Source organism: Drosophila willistoni, chromosome 3R (genome assembly GCF_018902025.1).
Source record: "Drosophila willistoni isolate 14030-0811.24 chromosome 3R, UCI_dwil_1.1, whole genome shotgun sequence".
NCBI lineage: Eukaryota > Metazoa > Arthropoda > Insecta > Diptera > Drosophilidae > Drosophila > Drosophila willistoni.
This window is the reverse complement of record NC_061086.1, coordinates 33,730,339-33,755,333: the sequence shown is the minus strand read 5'-3', so window position 1 is coordinate 33,755,333 and position 24,995 is coordinate 33,730,339. Positions and strand designations below refer to the sequence as shown.

General features: G+C 37.6%; 5 protein-coding genes across 7 annotated transcripts; 1 reads left to right on the top strand and 4 right to left on the bottom strand.

The window, feature by feature from the left end:
• Nucleotides 1-293: 293 nt before the first annotated feature.
• LOC6649722 (eukaryotic translation initiation factor 2-alpha kinase) lies at nt 294-5,439 on the bottom strand. 2 transcript variants are annotated; one of them, XM_002072404.4, is made up of 4 exons: nt 4,980-5,439; nt 3,339-4,080; nt 2,049-3,254; nt 294-1,924 (listed from the first exon to the last, which is right to left on the bottom strand). In XM_002072404.4, the coding sequence occupies exons 1-4, from the start codon at nt 5,171-5,173 to the stop codon at nt 518-520; spliced, it is 3,549 nt and encodes a 1,182-aa protein (XP_002072440.2). In that variant the 5' UTR covers nt 5,174-5,439; the 3' UTR covers nt 294-517. The 2 variants fall into 2 exon arrangements, with proteins under 2 accessions (XP_002072440.2, XP_046865269.1); XM_047009313.1 differs by lacking the exon at nt 4,980-5,439 and adding an exon at nt 4,742-4,761.
• Nucleotides 5,440-5,863: 424 nt separating this feature from the next.
• Nucleotides 5,864-6,850, bottom strand: LOC6649566 (60S ribosomal protein L35a). Its single transcript, XM_047009314.1, has 4 exons — nt 6,794-6,850; nt 6,308-6,545; nt 6,020-6,247; nt 5,864-5,958 (listed from the first exon to the last, which is right to left on the bottom strand). The coding sequence occupies exons 2-4, from the start codon at nt 6,536-6,538 to the stop codon at nt 5,935-5,937; spliced, it is 483 nt and encodes a 160-aa protein (XP_046865270.1). The 5' UTR covers nt 6,539-6,545; nt 6,794-6,850; the 3' UTR covers nt 5,864-5,934.
• A 1,435-nt stretch (nt 6,851-8,285) lies between these two features.
• LOC111519371 (uncharacterized protein C15orf61 homolog) lies at nt 8,286-8,735 on the bottom strand. The gene is made up of 2 exons (XM_023179800.1): nt 8,579-8,735; nt 8,286-8,526 (listed from the first exon to the last, which is right to left on the bottom strand). Exons 1-2 carry the CDS (start codon nt 8,733-8,735, stop codon nt 8,396-8,398), a joined length of 288 nt encoding a protein of 95 aa, XP_023035568.1. The 3' UTR covers nt 8,286-8,395.
• Nucleotides 8,736-8,838: 103 nt separating this feature from the next.
• On the top strand, nt 8,839-10,997 carry LOC6649564 (delta-1-pyrroline-5-carboxylate dehydrogenase, mitochondrial). The gene is given in 3 exon segments (XM_023179678.2): nt 8,839-8,918; nt 9,069-9,571; nt 9,574-10,997. Coding segments are annotated over 3 exon segments (1,905 nt in total). The 3' UTR covers nt 10,896-10,997.
• A 1,074-nt stretch (nt 10,998-12,071) lies between these two features.
• On the bottom strand, nt 12,072-23,063 carry LOC6649563 (calexcitin-1). 2 transcript variants are annotated; one of them, XM_047009312.1, is made up of 5 exons: nt 23,001-23,063; nt 17,271-17,473; nt 15,587-15,639; nt 15,163-15,282; nt 12,072-13,066 (listed from the first exon to the last, which is right to left on the bottom strand). In XM_047009312.1, the coding sequence occupies exons 2-5, from the start codon at nt 17,326-17,328 to the stop codon at nt 12,740-12,742; spliced, it is 558 nt and encodes a 185-aa protein (XP_046865268.1). In that variant the 5' UTR covers nt 17,329-17,473; nt 23,001-23,063; the 3' UTR covers nt 12,072-12,739. The 2 variants fall into 2 exon arrangements, with proteins under 2 accessions (XP_046865268.1, XP_002072436.1); XM_002072400.4 differs by having other exon boundaries at nt 22,966-23,035.
• Nucleotides 23,064-24,995: the final 1,932 nt, after the last annotated feature.

Here is a 24,995-nt window from a genome sequence, read left to right as displayed (position 1 = left end):
TTATCTTATATATGACTAAAAACAAACATTAACTGTTCACTTAATTAAATAGCCATTAATTTTTATTATTATAAAATATAATGGCTGCAGGGAGGCGTTCACAAATTGACAAACAACTAATGAATTCATATTAATTTAATTCTTCATGTTATAGTTTTTATTATTATTATGTATACATATATATATATATATATATACATCATATATATGTTGCATGCATATATATATATATATATATATATATATATACATCATATTATGTATACATATATATATATATATATACTTAGTTACTTAATCATTTTTTGTTTTTGTTTTCGCAATGTTGTTGTTTTGAAACATATTCTGAACATAATACAAAAACTTTTAATGCAAGAAATATGTAGTTATATAGATATTGATACACATCACTAGATGGCAAAGAGTGTGAAACATAGCCATTGATGACAGAGATGAGTTATGTTTATAATAGAGTAGAACTGGTTTCTATATTGGTAATAACTTATAATCAAAATGCTTACTTGATGAAATGGTCCTGAATTTGTTGTATTTCGTTATCACTACTACTAAAGGTACGACTTCGGCTCAGCCGTTTGTTGGCTTCCACCAATGCAGCCTGTTCGCTACGTCCGTTCGCAACGTGGTTTGGTAATTGCAAAATCTCATGCAGTTGTTGTTTTAATTGCTGTGTTTGTGGACGGCTTTCCGGTTCAGAGCTTAGCATCTGCAAAAGCAACTCATATTGTTTCGGATACTTTGATGTGAAGTCCTTGGGATATAGGCCATCGCGTAAGGAACGTAGCGTTTTAATTCTTTCCATTTCGGTTGAGAAATGTACATGCAACTCGAAAAATATTAAGCCAAGCGAATAGATATCCACTTTGTAGTCATAATGTTGGCCCAACAACTGCTCGGGCGACATATATAGATGAGTGCCAACCTGCTGGGTATGACGTGGACACGATGGTAGCCCCGTTTGATCGCCACATTTAGCCACAAGATTCGGTATGTCCGCCATATCGGTAACTAGGCCAAAGTCACCAATTTTTATTTGTCCATCTTGAGAGAAGAATATGTTACTCGGCTTCAGATCGCGATGAATCAGTCCCTTAAGGTGAACATAATCTACTGCATCCACTATCTGATGAAAGATGTGGGCAATATGGGCTGCGCGAGCGTCTGTGTCATTTTCTCGCAGCCAATCCCGTAAGCTTTCTTTTCGACATAATTGCATCTGGATATAGAGATAAACTTTACTTGGTTTACTAGTGATCGCCAATAATGTTCCATTTGGCTGAATTGTGGCACTACGGGGAGCCCCACCTACAACATGGTGATGATTCTGTGCCAAAGCCAAAGTAAGTGGTTTTCGGGATTGACGTGGCAGAATACTACTTAAGTTATCCTCATTATTGCCTCCATCTTTTGATCGGACAGATTCAATTTGAAATGAATTTGACACTAACTGATGTTGACTAAAATTAATATTTTTTAAATCAAATGAGGCGGAGTGTATGTCGATAGAAACAGAGTTGCGTTTAAGTGGCTCGTCAACTTCGTCACTGTCGTCGTCGTAATCGTCTTCCATGTTCCCTTCTTCTGCTTCCCTTAAAGCAGCTGATTGCGATTCACTGCGAAATTCTATAAGAGAGTCTTCCTCTTCTTCGTTATTTTCTTGCATTGGATTATATCTACATTTATCTGATAAATCATAACTGCACGCCGTGCTGGTGGCCGCATCGGATACCCAAGATAAAAGCTGCTGATGGCGTTGCTTATTTAAGGCTTGCAATTGATTGTCAGCGAAAGATGGCATTGTACTACCGTCAGGTGTCTCAATCTGAATAGAAGTGGAGAGTTCATGAGCCAGCAGTTTTCGGTCCTCTTCCTCCTGCCAGCCAACTGGTGGTGTTTCTACCCAAGACTAAAGAATATAATAAATCAATTAGTTATGTTTATCTAATTTCTTGAACAAATTATAAATTAATTAAAATTTTTTTTATTAGCAACCAACAATTCCAGAATAAAAAGATGAAACTCCTACTTACATGAAAGTATCGGACGATATTGTGATGCTCACAACTGGCCAATGTGCGTGCCTCTCGCAATACCCGCTGCCTCGATTGCTCTTTGTTAGGCAGTGTAATTCTTTTAATGGCATAACGGTTTTCATCCAACTTATTCTTGGCCTCAAAGACGACACCGAAACCGCCACGTCCAAGACATTGCATTAGCTCAAAGTCAGTTTGAAATCTAGAGGTGAAATGTTCACCTGAATGTGAAGTAGATTCGGAAATCGATCTTTGTGTGGAACCCCTGTCGCCACCGTTGCCAGGCAGACTTCCAGGTCTTTGATTGTGCTGCTGAATATGTTTTTGCCCTTGCAAGGACGACACAACTGGTCCTAAGAGAGCTTGTGTCGATGCCTCTGTTGCCTCTATAGCCGTTTGAACTGGCACATGACGTTCAATAACCAAATATTCACGCTCTACACGTTGATTACGTTGTCCCATAAAGATATTCAGTAGCACAGCCGAGGTAAAAGCAATAACTACAATCTCTTTCCACCAAAACCAAAGTGACAAGATGACTACCTTAACAGGCGCATCAATATCATCCAGACTGAAACCCAAATCCTCATTTATGCTATGGTTTGTCGTCGACTCCATAGAGTCATTGGCAGTAGCTGACGTCGAAGGACTTGCTTCAATCGCGGGCCCAGCAGCTTGCGGTGTTTCATTGGTACCACATTCTCCGCTAACACTAGGTGACTCAAGCTCCCATTGAGCTTCAGTGTAGAAATAAAAACCATTTCCATTTACAAATTCGGAAGCATTCAGTACAGACTGAGCGGCCACAGCAACATTTTGATCGTCATAAAGTACTAGTTCGGCACCCTCAATCTTTTCTGCTATAAACTCTTTATCCTTTTGAACATCTTGGAATAGTACCAAAGAGTTACTACTGGCAGCTATGGGTTTCCATGGTATTTTCGGCATTACACTTGTGTCCCCAGTTAGCTGTTGATAAACGTGAGTTTTATCTAAAATTTCCTTACGCAGTCGTATAGATTCCTGTATATACAGCTGCTTCTCATACATGCCCAAATAAATAGATGGCGAGGCACTATAGGGTTCGTCATTAAATGCCCCTCCATTTTGCTCATAGAGCCACTGAGCTGAGCTAAAGAGATCTATTTGCTTAAGTTCATCTTGGCCATTGGTTTTCCATGCACTCACAATAGGATGATCGAACTAAAAAAAACATACGAAAATATTAGTAAATCAATTCATGGTTTCAACTACAAGAACTAACTGAATTTTGGAATTATAGCCTACCTGATACTTCCACAGAATGTTCTGTGGATCGCTTTTACTGAAGGCACATATTATACCCTCTGGCACCACCACTCGTATATCCACATCTAGCACAGCCTGCTCCAGATCACTTCGTGTTTGTTCATGGCATTCTGACGCCTTTATTACATCTAATTCATGTTGACCCACACTAAAATTCCAACGTTCCATTCCGGTGCGGGACTCCACAGCTCGAACAGTCTGCGTTTGACGACGCACGACGATAACATCGTCTAGCAGAGAATTATGGGTCTCAACATAGCCACTATTTTTGTTACGATTTTCATAAGAATGTCCATTATCATCATCTAGCTCATCTTCAGCAACCGTTGCTTCCTCGATGGCTCGGATATCATCTGTAGAATTTACACAGCCGTTTAAAGAGCATTCGTATAGTACTTGACCAGTTCGAATTGAGATGCCGTAGGATCTTGTCTCTTTTCCCCCCGAAATAACCAGATCATCACTAAACTTGGCACTGGAACTGAGTAAGTGTTCCGCGGTTATTGGTATTGGATCTATGGAATCACCATCAAATTTATATATGCCACCACTCAAAGAGGGTATCATGCGTACAAATTGCCCATTATTGGTCAATTCCAAGCGATGAATGCTAGATGATATTAGGGGTCCTGGTCCCGTAGGTATACTCCAGTAAAGCTGTCCTGATTTGGATATATCTAAGGCACTCAGCCGTCCATCTAATGTTGTAACGTACAGTAGTCTAAGGACAAAGAGAAAGAGATCACATATGATTGTATATTTAAATAGTTTCAATTGTTAGCAATTCTAAAAACATTTCTTTTGAATTACAGTTGGATCCGCAGAAAACATGACTTTATGAAAAAGTCAATATCTTAATATCATCATCATTTTCATAATTAGTCATAAGTATTCAGAACTGACCCCGAACAACAATTTCGGCAACTTATCAGTTTCGGATTCTGTCTGATTAGTTCCAGACTACATTTATAACAAGCCAAAGTCAGAAAGTATTGTTCGTAAATATTTCACCATGAAGTTGCATAATTTCACGTAAAAGGATATTAGGTTCCCACTGACAGGTGCTTGGAGCTTAGCCAATGGTGAGGTAGCACATAAGTGGTTGAAGTTCTCTCCGGAACGCTAGAGGGTTCAAAAATAATGGCGCGCATAGCTCAACAAGTGTTTTGTCGCTTTCTCCCTTATTCTCTCTCTCTTTTTCTCTTATAGACAAACAAGAGCCAAAGCAAGGCCAAGAAAAATTGTGAAATTCACTAAACATTTATGTTAATTGACTAACAAACGAATCAAAACAAATTTAATCAAATATATGTACATTTTATGTTTAAAAACACATATGTAGTTATCTTTCGCTGCGCTTAATTTTGGTCGAAATGACTCACCGCATTTTTGATAAGGTGTTCAATCGAATTGTAGTACTCTCTTTAAAAGAAATGCACATGCACATAAGCTGCACTTTTAAAGTGTATGACTAAAAGGTTAATGATATTTTGTATCATTTGTTTTCTTGCACTCACACTAACACGTTTAGGAAAATTAAGAACATTCGAGAAATAAAGCACATTGAAGGGCATTTTACCCACTTCTCTTTCACTTTTTTTTTTTTTTGCTGTTTCTTACCTACGACCAATACGGCGTTCTTTCTGATCAACGCAATAAGCCAAAGCCGGTGGAGCTGGTGAGCTCCCGGACTGGAGCTCCCAGTTATCCACAACTTTCGCCGTTGTTGTTGCTGGTGTTATTGCTGCCGCCACAATAGAAGTGAGCATAGTCAGCTGTAGAATTTTGGCATAATTCTCATAATTTGTGCCCATATTATACGTCGTATTCGTACACGTAAAACCTACGTTGTTGCTGTTGTTGGAATGTGTAACTTAAGTATTAATTGGCTTTGCGGTGTAACAGCCATTAAATTTAACGCACATTGCCGCATCACTTAACAAAGGGACAAAGTAAGCGAATGAAGTGCACAGGAGTGCACGGAATTAACCAGAAATATTTAAGAAATAAATTGTGTCCAAAAACGTTACTACTACTTTTCCCACGATGCGTGCTTTTTGCAAACTTGTAATGTTGTTGGTAACAGCATCATTTGCGAGCTCCGTGAACAGCTGTTGCTAACAGCATCATTTGCGAGGCTGTTAACAATTTTTCGGCTAATAATGCAATGTTGTTGGTAACAGCATCATTTGCGAGCTCAGTGTACAGCCGTTGCTAACAGCATCATTTGCGAGTCTGTTACCAATTGTCGGGGCTAATAACAGACCTGTAAGCACTTAACAGATGAGAAGTTTGCTACCCATTGTCTGAAGAGGATATTGGTACAAATTAAATTTGTTAGCAAACTAATTCATGGCAGAATTGTATAAATGTACATACATCTTATGTACAACGAAGATGCAGTTGCAATATTAGACTCTTCAATTGCCTGCCCTCTACCAACTTTAACATACTCCCTTTTACAATGCAACACTACAATTTTGTATTAAATTTAAATTGTCTCATTTAGTTTAAAACGGTTTAATGATGTTATCAACTGCTGCACTCAGGTCATTAACTCAAGTTGTTAAATCATTTAAATCCTTGAAGGATACAGCATCTGAAAGTAAATTTAATTTATGAATAACCTGACAAAAGCACGATAACTCGATATCACTTACGATGCGAACACGGTGCCCCATGGCATGACCGGGTAGATTTCTGTTGAAACGGGCACGCACAGAGCCAGTATTGCCGTGGATGCGAGTCACCTTACCCCAAACTGCGCGGACACGAGTCTTACGCTCGGGATGCTGGGGAACGCACTTCTTGGTCTCAGCTTTGTATACATAAACACAACGCTTGCCAACGTAGAACTCACCGTGCTCCTTACGACGGGCACCCTCAATCTGTGATAGAATTAAAACTGTTACACAAACTGCACTCAATTTTTAATCAATTCGCCTGACCTTTAGGATCGCCTGGTTCTCGTGCTGATTCCTCAATCCACGCTTGTAACCGGTGAACACAGCCTTGGCAAATAAACGACCATGACGTTTGTATTTCTTAGCCGATACCTTTGACTCAGTCGCGGCTACCTTCTCTGCTTTTGGTGCCTTAGCGGCGACGGCTTTTGGAGCCTTAGCGGCCTTAGGGGCAGCTTTGGGAGCGGCAGCGGGCTTGGCTTGTGTGTCGGCCATGATTTACCTGTTGGAATATCAATGAAAAAGAAAGTTAGTTAACAGTGGGCCTTTTTTTATTTACATTGGTTTTTTGATTATGATTTTCATCTTTTAACATCTTCTAAGACTATTTATTAAAACGCATTAAAATTAATTAACAGCACAATAAAAAAGTTCATCTAACGTATGGAACCATTATTAACATCAATTATGCCAATTTTCTACTCTATATTATTATTTTTGTTAGGGGTTCTTGAAAAATCGCGTACGTACCGGAAATATGTCAAATGGCGAAAGAGCGAATTTGTGTGACCAGCGCATGGAGAGAGAAAAAATACCGCAAGATAATAAATGTAAAAATACTAAAACTACTAAATACCAAATTGTTCAGTCGCGCCACTGAGCAATTCCATATTTGTGAGTATTTTTAGTGCTAAAAACGCTAGCGTTTACTCACGCGATTTAAACCGCGTGAGTAAACCGCTCGAACATTTGAGTAAACGCGCGAACATGTTCGAGTTCGTGAGTAAAGTTGGAGTTGGGCTCATCTGTTGCGGTTCGCCTCATCTGTTGCGGTTCGGCTCATCTGTTCGAAGTTCGATGCTTTTTTTCGCTCGGTTCGGTTCGGTGTGGTTCGGAAAGGGTATTCGGGTTCGGTGTGGTTCGGAAAGGGTATTCGGGTTCGGTGTGGTTCGGAAAGGGTATTCGGGTTCGGTGTGGTTCGGAAAGGGTATTCGTAGGGTACTAAAAAAAGCTCGCGAGTAAAGAAAAATCAAGATCGTAGCATTAAAAACTGAAAAATGTCTAACGGCGATTGTTTTATTGTATTGCCGCCGTTTAAGAATTTGTTATTATATTGAATTTATGGGAGATTCGAAGAAAGTGAAATGAAAGAAAAAATGTACTTTGGGATAAATAAAAGTGCCATAATTAATGAAATATAGTTTTGTTGCCCAAGGAGTGTATATTTTTTAATATTGCGATTCTTGTCCTTAAGCACTGTACATGCTACAAGGCCATATGTATCACAGTTCAATTTATAATGTTGAATATCAAAATTACGAACATCCGATTTGGATTGGAGGGAATATAACAGAGATGGGAGAAAATTGGAAATTCCAAGAAAACGCTTAAATTCAAAGCGAAACGCAGCCAACTTCAGGAAGAAACGAGAAAGGTAAACAAAAAAGTTCCAACAGACATATTAAATGCAGAACGAAAGGATGTAAAGGATTTAAAGTTTAATGATCGCAGCTTTTTCCGCAGCAAAATAAGCAGAGTTGCCTCATCCAAAAGGATCCTTCATCCCAGCATCTCCCCATTCTTGAAATTTTTCTAAGCATGAGTCCAGAGCCAAGATCCCAGGGGGTAGGTAGGGTATCACGGGGAGCCTTGAGTTTTTAAAGCATTTCAGCACTTATTATTAGTACTGTTATACCCCATAATGAATATTTATTTTTGAGCGAAGTTCTCATTTGTTAATGAAAACTAATTTAAATTTCAATATATTTTCCCACAACTTATTTATTTACAACTAAATGTTTGACTAAAATGTACAACATTCATTCCTTTACTGAACAAATCTTTAAAATCTTATCGAGAAACAAAAATGAATATAAGAAGATATAATGGAGACGATCAAGAATATCTTACTTGCGTTCAGACGTTCTAATCATTATTTGAAGTTGGGTAAGTTTTTATTCGGTTAGTTATCGTCACGTTCATTTAAACTCTTACCTTATTTATAAATCACAAAGTAGTTGAATAAATGAAATAAAATCATTTTTATTTGTTTTCTGTATATTTGGGTAGAAAAGTAACCCAAATGTAGTCTTTCATAATACTCACACACATTCGGGGTCTCTAAATTCAAAATTAAAATCTTGAACCTTTATCTTCGGCATACAGAAAATATATTGGGACCTTTACCGACTCACTGACTTGTACCATTTCTGTGTGGCTAATTAAACGTATGGCTGCCAGTCCGTAGAAGAGCATAGGTATACCTGAAAATAGATTGGATGGAAATTACAATATATTTGCAATGTGTGCACTTACCCAAATTAATTACTTTTAGAAAACGAAAGAACTTATCCTCTAAGGACAAGTCCTGCACTTCCCGCTTGCTGCAGTGATATTTCATGTAGGGAAAGCAAGCCGTACGCAGAATATGGTAGTTGGTGCCGGTATCTAGAGTCCAGTTGAAGTGTGACATACCAAATTGATCATTCTGGACATCCTTGAACTAAAATTTGCAGTGAATTCTTAACCTTTCAACATATTATTTAATAAGTTCAGATTCCTTGCCTTTACAAAATATGATGTCCAGGGTGGCTCATGGCATTGCTTTAAGTAAGCGGTTAAGACTTCTGATGCACGGGGTTTTAGCAAAATGCGGGTAAGTTGCATGGCCAAAATATTTGTAAGCAATTCACAGCTGTTTTTGTGGAAAAGTATCGGTAACAAATCGACGTTTGTTCCGATAACGTCGAAAGCGATATACTTGCCTCGATAACGCCGGTGACGATAATTAATCAATGTCTTGCAGACCAATCAACAATCGACTACTTTTGAAATCGTGGGCGCGTGCATCTAGCAGCCCACCAACGCTAAGTAAAGCGCACAATGTTTTCGAAATGGAACACTTTCCCCTGGTTTCTATATCCAATGAAAAAGTTCTTAATTATGAAGTTGGGTCCGCAGAGCGGAAAAGCCTAGAGCACGAGCTTTTAAATGTACTCAATAAGGTGGAGCGTGTGCCGATCTTAATTGACGGTGAAATCTATAGTGGCAATCGAGAAACTAATCAGGCTATACCCTTTAATTGGAAGCAGCCGATTGCCCGTTATGAACAAGCCCATCGAGTGCTCATCGAATTGGCGGCTGAAAAGACGTCACGGGCCCAAGAAACGTGGGATAAAATCAAGCTTGGCAAACGAATGGCCATTTGGAACAAAGCAGCAGAACTTATCGCTGGAAAATATAGATTCAAGATTATCGCTGCCACCATGCTTGGCCAGGGTAAAACGGTACGTCAAGCAGAACTGGATGTGTCAATCCGATCTTTCTCCGTAATCTGGCCAACTACGAACCGCTTAACGATCAGCCTGAGGTATGTCGCAATCATATGCGACTGCGCGGGCTGACTGGATTCGTGGCTGCAATAAGTCCCTTCAACTACACTAGTCTGGCCGCTAATTTGGCTTTTACTCCGGCCCTAATGGGTAACGCTGTAATGTGGAAGCCATCAGATTCATCGATTTTATCCAATTGGTTTGTGTATCAGGCCATGCAGGAGGCAGGCTTGCCAAGTGGAGTGGTTAACTTTATTCCCGCTGCAGCCACTGACTTTGCCACCGTGATCACACAACATGCCAAGTTGGCGGGAATTCATTTCACTGGCACTGCGAGTGTGCTGAAGGTCCTCTGGCAACAGGTCGCTCAAAATATTAGTGTATTCAATAACTATCCCCGTCTTGTGGGCGATTGTGGTGGCAAGAATTTCCATTTTGTACATGCGTCTGCAGATCCGGCGGCAGCTGTAGCCTGCACCATACGTGGAGCTTTCGAGTATGCCGGCCAGAAGTGTACCTCTTGCTCAATGCTGTATGTTCCCGAATCACTGTGGAAGAGCCAAATCAAAGAGTCCCTTCTGAAGATCACCAAAACTCTGTTTGTCAGCGATGCAACCTATTGTGACTGCTTTTACTCGGCTGTAATTGATAAGAATGCTTTCAAACGAATTCAAATGTTTTTGAAGTACATAAACGATAATCCCACTTGTGAGGTACTGATGGGTGGCACGTGTTGCAAGAAACAAGGTTACTATGTTGATCCAACCATTGTACAGATAACCGATCTAGATGATCGCATATGCAAGGATGAGCTACTGGCCCCCATTCTATGTGTACATGTCTATCTTGACTCTGAAGTTAGACAAACAATGGAAAAGGTTGCTAGGGTTAATCACGGAATAATTGGCTCTATATTTGCAAACGACACACAGTTCATAAAAGAGGCCAGCGATACGTTTAAGTTAAATGTGGGCAATCTGAATATCAATGACAAATGCACCGGCTGCACGGTGGGAAAACAACCATTTGGTGGTGGTCACATCACAGGAACCAATGACAAAATTGGCAGCCCGCATTCTTTGCTACGTTGGACTTCGCCACAAGTTATTAAGCAATCTTTCGTTCCCCACGTCAATGTATACTATCCCTACATGGAGATCAGTGATAGAATCAAAAATATATGTAAATTAAAGCAAAGTGAGACGCCCGAGGAACAAAGTAATGTGCATAAGGAGCAAAGTGTTGGGCAATTGGAGCCAAATGCAGAATTGCTTAATGAACAGAATAGCAACATAATTTAAAACGTTATCTTTTGCATATGAAATTCTTATGTGTCACATTTCGCTTACTATATGTTGCTGAAGATTTAGGGTCAGATAAATAAAACTTAAAAAAAATATTAATTAAATGGTCTTTGCTTCTACTAATTTATGGGTAAAAGTCAGACTGTTTTTTTGAGAAAAATCGTTTTTAAAATATAAAAAAAATATTTTTTTATTTTCACTTACCCAATATTTCCAAGCTCTTTTAGTCTACGTACTTTAACGATGAAGAGACTGAAAATACCACTCAATCCGAAAATGCGAATGCGAACTAGAATAATGACATCATTATTTGGCTATCGAGAATTGATGGCTCCATTAATGCATTTTGCATTAAAAATTTAAATATTTATAGCAGAATGAAAATAGTGGTAGAAATTACTTTACTTACCTAATTTCTTCACAGTTAAGGAATTAATAACTGGAACCGTCTATGTTGACAGTTAAGGAATTAATAACTGGAACCGTCTATGTTGACAGCCTTCTTTTATAGGCTCAGCGCCCCCGAAGAGTGGGAGCGCAAGTCCAAATGTCGAGAGAGGTGTGGGACTTGCCGCGTTATAGTGAGAGAGCAAGCATATAAAATTAATATTATAAGTTGTTCAAAAATCAAACCGAATATTCAGTACGTTACAATTTTAATAAGCAGCGACTTAAAGATTAATAAATATCTAATAATAATTTTGTTTATTAACTTTTAACAATCAGGTTACGAATTCCCGTATTCTTGAACGTATTCACGTTCAAGAAATGTTTCTCTACTAAATCAACTCTTTCCCACAAAGATTCCAAATTCTAATGCCAACTTTAACCAATATGCTACTTACTCTCACCTGGTAACCGCAGTTTAAGTTTATTATTCTAGATTGGAACATGGAGTGGCATTAATCAGATGTGCAACCAGCCGCAAGCTGGACTCTAGACCGAACTAAAATGTAACCAACTTTTCGACCAAGGGCAAAATTATAATGTTCATAAATTTGCTAGACAAATGCAAAGATCTTATCCGGCTCGATGAGCAGTTTGTGTGTGGTTCAACTCTATACGGCCACATGAATGCAATTTCCAGTGCCACGCCCTCTGCCACTGCCCCACCCATCGTTCACACTCTGAATCCATAAGGACAACAGCAACAAGTAAGTAAGAGTTAAAGAGTTTGAGTTAGGGTAAAGTTTTTGCTGTTGTGATATTTTTCATTTATTATTGTAATTTGTTGGAACACTTTACATTTACATTGAAATTTATACGCCAAGAGATGCGACGATAAAGGACAACTACATACACACACATTAAACAAGTTGACATTGACAATTTAATTGGTTTTGCTTATGGTTCGATCTGATATATATATATGTAATAAATATATATATATGTATACTAATGCGCCAATTTTCATAATTGATATCGTTTTGTAATATTCGTAGGTACATAGTTAGATAAGAAATATAGTTTTTATTACTTTGTAGTTGCTGTAGTTATAGAGTTAAATAGGAAATTTTGTAGTATTTAAAATATAAATAGACATTTTGTACTCCACTACACAAAATTAGAACATTAAAGAGATACATAAAGGTCGAATTATTAGGAATGCATATAAAACGAGGGAAAATTACTAAATTGAAGAGATTGGAATAGTCGAAAGTATCAATTGGAGTCTGTTTTGTTTATAATCATCATTTTAACAAGTTTAAGTTATCAATATGTTTTTTTTTCGGTTTTGGTTTTTCTTAAATTTCCCGATATATAGTAATAAATGTCAAGTTTTTCTTTGTCTAATTGAGCCAGTTTAAACCAGGACCAAGTATCGGCCAAAATTGCACGATTTAAACAAAGGAAGTCTTGCCGAAAATAAAATTGCCCGGCGCATTGGCATCTTCGGCAGCGAAATACTCCTTCCATAGAGCAGCAAATTGCTCCCGAGTGACATCGGTCTGACCCTGGGCCATTTTGGCAAAGGCCTCTTCGCATTCGCCCTTCTCCAGACCATAGCTGGAGCAGACTAGTGTGAATTCAGTTACATCGATGCCGCCATCATGGGAAGCGTCCTCGAGATCAAACATGAAGTTCATGTAGGCGTTTTGCCAATCCATCACGCTGCTCGGATCCTTGGCATAGGCATCCCACATGTTGCACCATTCATCCACGCTGACCTGATAAAGTACGAAAAATGTAAGAAACGGTACGACTTTTGGGGTTAGTTAAAAGCGTCAGATTTATGCATCACGCCCTATGCTGAAAAGGCCATTAAGCAGCAAAACCACCTCGGGCGGAGTCGGCACATAAAACATCCCATTGGCTATTAAACGCGTTATGGAATGCCTATAGAGAGGGAGAGAAAGAGTGATAGAGAGATGGGCGGGGGGCAAGGATTGGCCATGTAAGTGTACAAAGGAGGGGATAATTTATGCCCAAGCTATGTGTTATTAGCATTTTCAGTTGCCAAAAAAGAGAACTCACCGAACAACGGCAATTACGAAACACACAACATCAACAATCGACTCGATACGATGCCTTGACCAACTTGGCATGTCCTCTTTCGATTCCTCCATCCTCAATCATTCCCCGGCAGTCCCTTAATTGTGGTCAAAGTTGCTCTGACCAAAGCAGCCGTTACGCTTTGCCATGTTTTAATATGGTCATAAATAAAAAACTGGACAACGTTTGGGTTTGTCCGCCAATTGGCAGTTATTCTATACATTTCCACCAGTCCCCACTAACCTAACATTGGAACTGCATATTTTTTATGTTTATTGCTTGTAAGTGTCTGGCGCTGACCAAATTGAAATACCCTTAAGAGGACCCCTGCCCAATCCACTCCACCACATACATACATACAACGCATATCCTTGACCGAGTGCGTTCTAAATAGCCAGAGATGGCCAACAATTGCCAGGAAACTGCTGCATTCGAATATCAATAAGTCTTATTATTACATTTAATATTACACGTTTCATTTTTGGGCCAATTATTAAAAATATAGAATTTTGCAGTTGAGTAAATCGATTGAACATCATTTAAATATGGAAATTTAATTCTATAGAATTTTTTTTAGAAGTTTTTGAATCTGCAAGAGAAAGGCTTTTGAAGATCGAAGGTTTCTTCGAAAATTAGTTTATTCCACTACAATAATGTCTATAAATGTTTCAAAATTTAAGCTAAAATGTATATAATACATTCTCTTTGAGACGACGTGGAATGTCTCGTCGTGTCACGATGAGACTTTTAGCCCTAATGGCTAGTTGAACTTTTGCCCGCGAACTGACTGTGTTGTGTGCTACAACAATAAATCTAAAACTTCCTAGCAGTTGCAGTAGACTGAAAGCATCACAAAGGAACTCAGAATCCGTTCAAATCTGGCTTACTTTGGCAGTAAACTTCATTCAAGTTAGGTTGGCCAAAGGCCAAAAACTTGTGTGGTTTTGTCGAATTTTTGAAGTGCGGATACCTACCCAACAACATACATACGCTTACACACGACAAACAGACAGACAGACAGAGAGGGACAAGGTGGGACAGCATTTGCCGAATAGAGATAGATAGATTGCCCCCCATAAGCCGCAAGCATAACCCCTACTGCAATTGAATTAAGCTGCGGTGCTTTTGTACTGACATTTCAATTTCTACTCGCTTTTGTATCGCATTGTTGTTCGACACTGGATTATAATTTAATTTTGTTCACTTGCAGTCTGATTATGCAGACAAAACGTACGTGGGGGGGGGGGCCTAGTCGGAAAGAGCATAATAATTCCGTAACAAAAACTTGTGCAAGTTTGTCTTTGGCCACGGCCTAGAGAAAAACTAGCGAGAAAGTCCTTTCGGCCGGAATTGAGATTGCATTACTCAAATAGTTCACAATTCAATTTCCGCTCGTTGGCTGGGAAATTTGTTTGCGCTTCTTTTGCAACCGTTCTCACAATAAGAATGGGAAATTTATGAACATTCTTCATCTTTTTATTTAAGTTTCCATTTCTTTTTTTCGAATGGGCTTGTGTGTCAGGTCCAGGACAAAGCACTGCAGATTGCTGCTCGTACGTCTGGTTGTTCGTCTGGGTACCCACCCAGGTGGGTGTGTCAGGGAGGTTTCGGATATGTGTTGGGGCCACTTGTCAACTTGTCAAATGCTGCCACAATAGCTGAATCTAGTGTATCTAGTATGCTGTCAATGCAAGTGCTTCATAGATTTCAACACTTCTATGGAATCCCAAAAAACCAAATCACTTGACATGTCATTCAACGCCCAGCTCACCTGTCCATCGTTATCCTTGTCGGCCTTCGATCGCAGTCCAGTCCAAATTGCCATCATGACATCGTAAGTCTCCTTATTCTTTGGCGTATCCTTTGCCCAGCCACGCAATTCGCAAACACGCTATCAAAATAAAAGCAAAAAAAAACAGCAAACGGCATCCAAATTGAGTTATCAGTCAGTAAAAGAGTGTGGGAGAGGGGGTGGGGAAGAGACAGTTTGGGAGTGGGAAAAACATGTTCACATTGTTTTTACTGCTGTACAAGTTGATGTAAATGCTGCACATTTATTGGTGGCATTTTCCCTCACAGAATTCTTGCCAAAAAAGAGTAAGGGAAACCCAAAAATAAATATAAATTTTTGCATATTTTTAGTTCTTTGTTTTTTTTCTGACTGTTGGCATAGTTTTTTGCCTCGCTCCACTTACGTCGATGGCCAGCTCGAAGTCCTTTACGTCGATTTCACCACTCCGGTTCACATCTGCATGTGTGGAAATTCGAGTTGTATTTTTAGCCGCATTGTTCACATTGTTTGGTATTTTAGCCAATCCAACGCAGTCAGCGTAATTTGCAATGTTGGCCCGCATGTTGTTTGTGTTTTATTTTTTGTTGGTCAAAAAACGGCGAGTGTAAATGAAACAAAGAGACAAAAAGAGAGTGAGAGAGAAAGAAAGGTTGAAGCAATAAAGCCTACATATACATATATAAACGGATCTCACTTCACAGTTCACAGCTGTGACAAAGTTCCTGTTTCTGCCTTTGCCTTTTTCCATAACAATTGTTGGCTTTTCGCCATGCGGGCCAATGTGTCATTATCATTTAGCCCCCCACACCACAAACATAATGCAAAACGATGTGCAAATGGTCCACTCGTCTACAAGGTTTCAGTGTCAAGTGCTTGGCGCTTGAGTTTAATAGCTGTTTTATTTTACTTGTTATGTTTTTGGGTTTTACGTATTTACTCCTCGTCTTTGTTTTTCAGTTGATTTTGTGCCCAGCTGGTGGGCACACACACAATGTGGGCAAAAGGCCAAAAGCATTCAGCCACCTGCAAATTAGTCATAATTGAATAGCACTTAACCTCGCTCCATGCATAAACAACGGGAAAAAGCGTTGCCTGCTTTTGAGGGCACTTCTCTGGAGCGATAAACTTTCATTTAGTTTCCTTGTTCTTGTTTGCCATCAGCATTTGCATTCGTTTTAATTTTCATTCAAAAGCGGAGTTTTATTTGACTTGTTGCAAGAAACTATTCCTCACAGGCATTGCATTAAAAATTGACTAATCGAAATGCATTTGGCATATCTTGACATATTAAGTATACGCAATGTTAAAAGTTTAAAAACTTGCACTTTTATTCAAATTCAGAGACTATGTACTTAATTTAATTGATGCTGAATATTTTAGTCTCTAACTTGTCTTCTACTCTATAATCTATTAAAGTATTGTTTATATATTGAAACTCTTCTATGATTAAACTTTTCTCATTTGGCAATAAATTTATAAAGTTCATTTAAAAAATCAATTGGTTTTTGCTTTTGAAAATGGAACTTAAAAACTTAAAAACATGAATAATTGTTTTTGCTTATGCTATTGGTGAAAAGTTTTCAAGAATTTTGAACTACTTTAACAAAAAATATTGAGTTACCAAAAAATATTAAAAAGAATTCAATTGAACTCATTAAAAGTAACTTCTTCAGGTAAATCAAAATATTGAAGCCAAGTGGAAATAATTGCCTCAATAAACAGGTAACATGCTTACTTTTTTATGTACCCGAACCATATGCCGTTTGCTTGACTGTTAGCTATAACCTGTAGTTTGATTAATACTTGAACTGTGTTGGTGTTTATAATTCCATTTAAGAACTTCTTAAGGCACATCGAATGCAATCTAATCAAACTTCTCCTGCCAGCATGCTGGGTGCCAAGTGCACTATAAAAATGAATGCATTTCGCTCAATCACGTTCCAGGCAATAACTTTCACACCATCCATGAAGGAAGGAGGGAAGTTCCCGTATCCCCATCCCAAGCATTGCCATACCATTCATCATTGTTTGAAGTGTAATGGCAACAGGCAGAGAATTACCCAATAGAGTTTTTCGGTTATACTCACCAAAGAACACATTGAACAGGAAGAGAAGCTTCTTTTTACGAAAATCGGAGATCGACATTTTTTGTTTCGTTTATATTATTGTTTTTGGTTTTCCTTGTGAATATTTTGTTTGTTTTGCCTTATTTTTGTTGAGTTTCAGGCTTGATGTTGTTGCTGTTATTGTTATTGTTGTTGTTCTGGTAGACGAAAGCGGAAATGGAAAACTGCAAAGACAACAGAAATAAAAGTGAAATACACAATTATAAGAGAGAAAGAGAGACCGAGCACCAGAGGGCAATCTGTATACAAATGGCAAATGAAGATGAAATGAAAATGCGTTCAAATTTAAGATGCACTCAATTAGGGGCGTGGCTTCTGAGTCGTAAAAATCAACTGCAACTGCATCTGCAACAGCAAGACCAATGGAAGCAAATGGATGACGGCTTGAGCATTAGGATAGGAAGGAGGTGACGTCGCATCTAGTTGACTGGCTTAGTTTATGTCAGCTAATTCAGCCAAAGGAAATAAAATAAGACTACCGAAAGGATGCTGAAATGAGAATACGTTAGCAAGTGCGAGTGCGATAGAAGCGTATAATGCAAATGCAGTAAGTATGTATTTAAATATCTGTATGTAGAGAGAATACGGAAAAGAGAAAAGACTGGGGGACAGGCAATGGCTTTGGCTTTGGCTCAGTCTTTGCCTTGTGCCTTGTGTGCGGGGCTCATGGCTCATTTAACCTTCAATCAAAAGCAAACATAGAGTGCGGGACAAAGGTTGTGTGTGTGTGGCCCAAATGTGGGCCATGTGCTAAATTAAAGAAAACTACACGGCAGCTATTTGCCAACATCCCTCACTCATCACATTCTTTCCAGTCGCAATTGCATTCTTCTTTTAGCCATCATTACATACTTTACTATAGGTGCACACACATACAAATAACCTACAAATATCCATCAACAGGCGCTGTAAATGTGGAGCAACATCAAAAGGCATGGTCATTGCCAGCCTCTGAAAACTTGCGTGTTTACCGTTTGTTTTGCAGCTACCGTTAAGCAGCACTATGGGCGTGGCTTGTGGCCCAAACTGTTTACTTTAGTTTTCCTTTCGTATGCCCTCGCAGGGCCTTCATCTTCTTACTTGGCCTCCACCTAGCAGCTATTGCCGTTTTGGTATGGTTTTTTTTTCTGTTGTTGTTTATCTCATTGCCAAAGCATAATTTCACAAAAGCTGAAAATTGCAGCAAGGATGTCAAGTGGAAAGTTGGGAATGCAATGAACATGATGATGACAGCCGTTGTTGTCATAAACTACTACTAGTAAAACCAGATGCCAATGGATGCTGATGGAATGGCCATAGCAAAAGCATTTACCAGGTTTAGCAAGTAGCGCTAAAATGCACTTTACCAGCGAAATTAAATTATATGTACATAGCCATCGACTATACAGGTGTATCTTTATATACATATATATAGTTGATACATATCCGTCATCAGTGGCCTTTGCTGTAAAAACAATGAACAAATTTGATAGCCAAGTCAAAGAAATTGCAAAATGCAATCAAAAATCTAATTGAGCCATTTGTGTTGGTCATGAGCCCAGGTCAAGATGATGTCTCAGTGAACTAAAATAAGTTCTGTGGATTAAATGATCAAATTTTTACTTTAAACATATTCCTCATACATTGAGCCAAATATGAACATGTACTGCATGAAGTTATGCAATCGTAGTAGTAAATTTTAAAGTCAATCGTAAAAAAATTACAATGTCTTCAAGTGTCACAGATGATGAAATAAAAACTCATCAATCCACTTGTCCATGACAGTGCATCCAAAAAACGCAAAGAAGGAGAACTGGTTTAAGCGCTCTTGCAACTTTGTTGCCACTTCTTTCCATGTAAATTGAATTAATCTTGAAATTTATTGTAGGTGAAAGAAATCTTTTATCTGCATCGTTTATCCCATCACCATTGTTCTTTATAGTTATTTTTGTGTTCACAATGGATTCTATACAGATATCAAAAGGAAACCCATTGAACTGAAGTGTTAAAGTCAGATTATACGTAAATTACGAATAATGTTGCAATATCTTTATAGAATGTGAGCAAATTTGGTAAGTACTGTTTTAAAAGTATTGTTTAGTCAAATAGTTTATAAGTAATATAAAGCATTTTTGTTTCTTTATTTATTAAAGATATTAGAAAGCGAAGAAATCCTATTACTTATTTTTAATGTCGCCTTTAACTGCATTTTTATGTTCAGGGATTAACGAGTTTCCGATACAGATTTCATTCAAAGCCTCTTTTTGCCACTTGAACATTTTAGCCATCTCAGTTATTTTGGTCTACCTAAGGCATCTCATATAATATCCTTCTTTGGGCCAGTACAGATTGTAAAGGCAAAAAAAATTTCAGAGTCTAACCAGTTAGTTTTAAGTTCTAGCTTTTAACACCATTAGGCGAAAATTTTAAATTAAGTTTTATTTTTATTTCTTGCCATGTTACATAACACTTTGATCACTGTAACTACCAACTAAATTTGCAGCGTAATATTAAAAGAGTTTCTGTAAAAATTTTAAATAAATTCCTTTTGAAGAACTGTTGTGGCTTCTGTCTTTGGGTTTATTTGAAAGGTTTAATTAATTAAACCTTTTGTTTGCCTTTTTGAAGATCTAATTCAGAGGATTATTTGTACACTAATTTTAAAACCTATAAAAGAATTTGTATCATTTAATCAAATATTTATCGTATTTGTAGTCTTTAAGAGAAAATCCATTTTTATTACAATATTTATGCAATTAAATTAATTTGTTAATGTACAATATAGCGCATGTCAGCCTTGTTCATAAACACACATCTATAGACAGGTCCAGATTATCACAGTTCATTATTTAGCCACGTGAGCGTTAATTATTTCCAGGCAAAATAATGAAAATAAAATAGTCCACATTTCAACTACTACTAAAAGCGTTTGCCAAAACGTGAAGATGGCAAGGAAGGAATAAAAGTGCGAAATTCAATTTCAACTTGCATTTATGAATGTGTCCTTAATTTTGTCATTGGTAATTCCACCGCTGACATGACCCCCGCCACGGAACCATTCCGGTCGATAAGCAGTTGTAATTTAAGCCAACTTGAAACGCTGATGCCGTTCATTGGCAATTTGAAATTTAAAGCCTTTTAATAACTGCATGGCGCATTGTGTTTATATACATACATACATAAGGCCGAAATTAATAATTAAATATGCGCACAAATTGAATACGAAACAAAAAATAAAAGGGAAAGTGTGCACGAGCCTGAGCACATTACGCATACGCCGCGTGTTGTGGTATTTGCATTTAAACAATTTGGCACATCCTGATTATTGCGTTCGAGCAAAAAATTTACTTCATAAAATCCAGGAGTTGGCACAGCCACAAAAACGTTTCTGGCTTTTGCCATTTCCCTAAACCACATTAACCGACATTCACTGAGCGCTCGTTAATTAGTTCTGTCGTTTCAGTTCATTTCAGTTTTTGCTTCTAATAAAGTCAGTATTGCTGCGTCTTTTTTCTTTCTCTTTTTTTTAATAGCTCATTTGGCCATAAACATTAATTAATGATGTTATAAATTTATATATTTTAATTATATGTAGATTCAATATGAAGACATAAAATTTTTAATTGCAAATATTAACTACACAAATCATAATCACAAGTTAGGGGTGACATTCAATGGCCCTAAAAGTATGCTGCATGAAAATGAAAAGTAAATTCAGTAGAGCGTAAATTGGTAGTGCAAGTAAATTGGATGTTTCACCCATTGATTATTTATTAAATGAACCTCAACTGAGATTGTCAGCGAAAACATTATGATAAAGAAATTAGTTTTTAATCTCAAATTGCTTTTAGATAAATCTTAACTCCTTCAACTTTTTCTTTTATATTTTTGTATGTATATTTCTTTATTGTTTATTTCGTGTACAACATTTGTATATATTCGATTGCATGTTATTAAAAGTATTAAACTGATAAAGATTCGCGCTTTGAAGGGGACATACATACAATGAATTTTTAAAAAATACCTATAGGAATAATAATATAAAAACTTTTGTAACACTTCTAACTTCCAATGCTTTATAACTTGTTATAGAACAATTTAAACTACATAACGTTTAGAATACAGAAATTAAAATCTTTTAAATCTATCAGTTTCAATTTATTTCATTAACTCAAAAACGTTGAGTGCCTTTTCATAAAACAGTTAAGTGTTCAGAATAAATTGAAGTTATTACTATCTTAATTGAAAAAATATACTTCAATCAACTTCAAAATATGTTTGACTGTAGTTAATGTAGCTTTTTGCATTGAAAGGAAGGATAGAAAATAGTGATACTTAATTATGCATATTTAATTGAACTAAGCCAATTCTATTTAATATTGAAATGCATTTTTTTCTATTCGGTTATGTCTTTATTTCTCATCCCATAGCAGCAAAAGAAATTAAGTTCATATCATTCATGAAGTATATAGTGCAAAAATTTTTCTCTAAATCTAGAAATTCTTGAGATAGTTGTCGCCAAATCTCATGGGATTAGCTGTGGAATGTTAGTGACAGGCCTGTCAAGCGGAGGCCAAGAGAACTGAAATTCAACTGGCATTGCCCCCCGTCCCTCACTTCTATCCCAATCCCAGTACGAGTTCAAGTCCCAAGTTTCAAGCCATATCTCTCGACTGAGTCTCATGTCAATCTTGGAGTGGACTTTTGTGTGCCCCAGTTTACAGTGGTCGCTAATTACTTCAGCGTTGTCCGTAAATTTGCGCAGCCAATTTAAAATAATAGACAATGGGACGTCGTTTGCTCTTTTATCTGCTGATGCAGCTGAAAAGTGCATTCAGTTTCTCTGCTCTTCTGTTCTGTTCTATTTGGTTCTGTACTGTGGTTGTTGGTCGTCATTGTTGCATTGTGCGGGTCGCAGTAATTTCGTGTAATTTGCATTAATTTACATTTAATTTAGTGGGGCCCCAAAGGGAGAGAGAGGCGGGTCAGGGTATTGGGACCTCGGAGTAGTTGGAGGCGCGTTTGGCCTTAGGCCATGTAGCAGCGCACGCCTGACAAAACAAAACTGACGACAGGACGAGAATAACGAAGATCCTTGACGGCGGGGGCGTCCACTGTTTGGACTTGTACTGTTATTTTTCTTTTTATTTTTACCATTTTTGGGGGAAAAACTTTTCGCCAGCAACTTGGAAAAGCAGCCAAGCAACACTTTTCAATGAACTCATTGCTTGAATGCAAAAAGGTGCGGGCTGTAAAATTTTTCCTTTACTTGTTACACTTTTAAAAAAACGAGATGACGTTACAATAGTGGTTGTGATGAAGAAGGAAAGGACTCCTTTAGAAAACTATCTGTTCACTTCCCACTTGAGGCTGGGCCCAAGAACAACAACAGAAAATGCAAAGAACTGGGCCTCTGCTTCCTGTTCTTCTGTTCATTCTCATCATCTTAAACTTGTTCTTATTCTTGTTCTTGTGCTTGTTCTTGTCTTTAGGGCACTTGTGTTTGTTACTTGCGGCTTGTTCTTTTGCTTTTGGGTTTTTCAAATGTGTATTATTCAAAAATTGTTTTGGCATTATTCTTGAAACGGAAACATGAGCACTCACACACTCAATCACACACTCACACACACACACACACACACAGACCCAAATCCAAGAGACGTTTGTATCCATTTACCCGTTTGGTTCTAACTCTTCCTATACGCAACTCACTCGGTCTGTTGGGTCTCGTGTGCTCAGTAACGCGATTCACCGTTTTGTGATGCCGATTCGGTTCGAGCCAGAGCCTTTTATAGCCCAACCATGGCCATGTCGTCGTCGTCGTCGCATCCGTCGTGGCCATCGTTATGCAGAAGGCAGAACTTCGTATTTCTCGTGCTTTGGGTGCTTTTTGTCATCGCTTGTTTTATCTTATCCCAGTGTTTGTTGTCTCTGCCTGTGTGTATGTGTGTATTTGTGCAAAAGTGTGTGTGTTTGTCGGTGTGCAGTCAGTTTGTTTTTTGGCGACCACGTGCAGCATTACGGACCCAACAGCATGTGGCATATTGGGACTTAGTTTCTTCAATCTTTCTTCTTTTTTTTTTAGATTTAACACTTGCAGAAAATTGCACGCTGCGACTCGTGAGTTTCATTTTTCATAGTTCAATTGCCATCAAATAAATTGTAACAGACGCTGCAAACACTATGAAATAAGACACTAATTTTTACCTTAAACATGAAAATGATTTACCTTATGTATATGAAAATGATAATGATGTGTAAGAAAGAAGATGAAAAAAAAAACATTTATAACCAAATGTGTCAAATAAGTAAACAAATGTACTTTAAATTATATAAATTTGTAAAGGATATTGTAAGTGCCTTTTAAATTTATATCAATTTCTTTGTGGTATATGTACATATTTTGTTAGATTGATCAAAAGATAATTCTTTTTATAGTTGCCCTGAAGACAGACAAAATTTTGTATTTTTTTCTTAAAATGGTTTGTCGAACTAGATAACTCCAAACTAACCTCGAGCCATTATTTCATCCCATTTTATATAAATAATTTATTACTTACTTTGGTACTGTTTTTTTTTGTGCAGTTTAATTATCTAATTTATTTAACTCCAAGAACAACTGAGATTTTTTCTATATTAAAAATTATTCAATGTTCAATATATGTTCAACTATTTGTCCACCAAAAAAAGTATTTTTATTATTAAAGTGTAGGGTATAGTTATAAACTATCAACCTAACTATATTTTACAAGGACTGGCAACTAGCCTTCGGCTTAGACGAAAACTACATCCATACACTAGCCTGGGATTCGAACCCGGATCCTCGCTGTTCAGTTAACTAAATGACTGGGCCAATTAGACAACTCATCTACCGAGGACTGCTCCAAATAAAGTAATAAAATTCTAATTAGTGGAGAGAAAAACAATGCCTATGTATAAAGATACATACTATGACTTCAAAACGTTTATAAAATTTTGTTTAAACACCAATCCAATATCATAGAAAGAGTAATATTTAGTAAGGGATCTTTGAAGACTATTGTACATGAAGATTTTTCAGAGCTTTATAGGAAGTCGTTTGCTCAATTGTAAACAACAAATGAAACATAAGACCAATACTTCGCATCTATAAATATGTTTATGAATAATAAAGCGTTTTTCAATAGGTGCGCTTCAACTTTTTTCTGATAGGAAGGGCGAACGACGCAATGTTGTTTAATTTTTCGCTTGTCATTTGTAAACTGTGCTAGTATAAATTTCATCATGGAACGCTACACACTTAAACAACGATTGCAAATCGTGCAAATTTTTTTAGAAAATAATCGTTCTGTTGCTGCTACTTTAAGAGCATTACGGCCATTTTACCGTCCATTTAGTGAAAAAATTTGAATCTACGTTTTCGCTACATAATGTTTTGGTGCCAGTGAGAGCATGTGGTTTCAGCAGGACGGGGACACAAGCCACACAGCACACGTTACAACTGTTCGATGGGCGCGTTATTTCGAGAAATGGACCGGTCGAATGGCCGCCGCGCTCGAGTGATTTGACCACTCTAGACTATTTTCTTATGTGGTTATGTGAAGTCATTGGTCTACAGTAACAAGCCGGCGACGATTTGTGAGCTTAGATGAATTATGTAAAGTATACTTAAATGTAATTAGACGTATTTGCACAGAAAGGTAATGCTTAATGTGGACTTAAATAATT

Coding starts and splice junctions, on each gene's coding strand:
- LOC111519371 (XM_023179800.1), bottom strand. CDS start 8,735: ATGTCACACTTCAACTGGACTCTAGATACCGGCACCAACTACCATATT. Junction 8,527..8,578: donor TCTAAAAGTAATTAATTTGG/GTAAGTGCACAC, acceptor ATCTATTTTCAG/GTATACCTATGCTCTTCTAC.
- LOC6649722 (XM_002072404.4), bottom strand. CDS start 5,173: ATGGGCACAAATTATGAGAATTATGCCAAAATTCTACAGCTGACTATG. Junction 3,255..3,338: donor ACATTCTGTGGAAGTATCAG/GTAGGCTATAAT, acceptor TGTTTTTTTTAG/TTCGATCATCCTATTGTGAG. Junction 1,925..2,048: donor ATATCGTCCGATACTTTCAT/GTAAGTAGGAGT, acceptor TATATTCTTTAG/TCTTGGGTAGAAACACCACC.
- LOC6649563 (XM_047009312.1), bottom strand. CDS start 17,328: ATGTCGATCTCCGATTTTCGTAAAAAGAAGCTTCTCTTCCTGTTCAAT. Junction 15,640..17,270: donor CCTGTTCAATGTGTTCTTTG/GTGAGTATAACC, acceptor CCACACATGCAG/ATGTGAACCGGAGTGGTGAA. Junction 15,283..15,586: donor ACTTCGAGCTGGCCATCGAC/GTAAGTGGAGCG, acceptor TTATTTTGATAG/CGTGTTTGCGAATTGCGTGG.
- LOC6649566 (XM_047009314.1), bottom strand. CDS start 6,538: ATGGCCGACACACAAGCCAAGCCCGCTGCCGCTCCCAAAGCTGCCCCT. Junction 6,248..6,307: donor AGAACCAGGCGATCCTAAAG/GTCAGGCGAATT, acceptor ATTCTATCACAG/ATTGAGGGTGCCCGTCGTAA. Junction 5,959..6,019: donor TGGGGCACCGTGTTCGCATC/GTAAGTGATATC, acceptor ATTTACTTTCAG/ATGCTGTATCCTTCAAGGAT.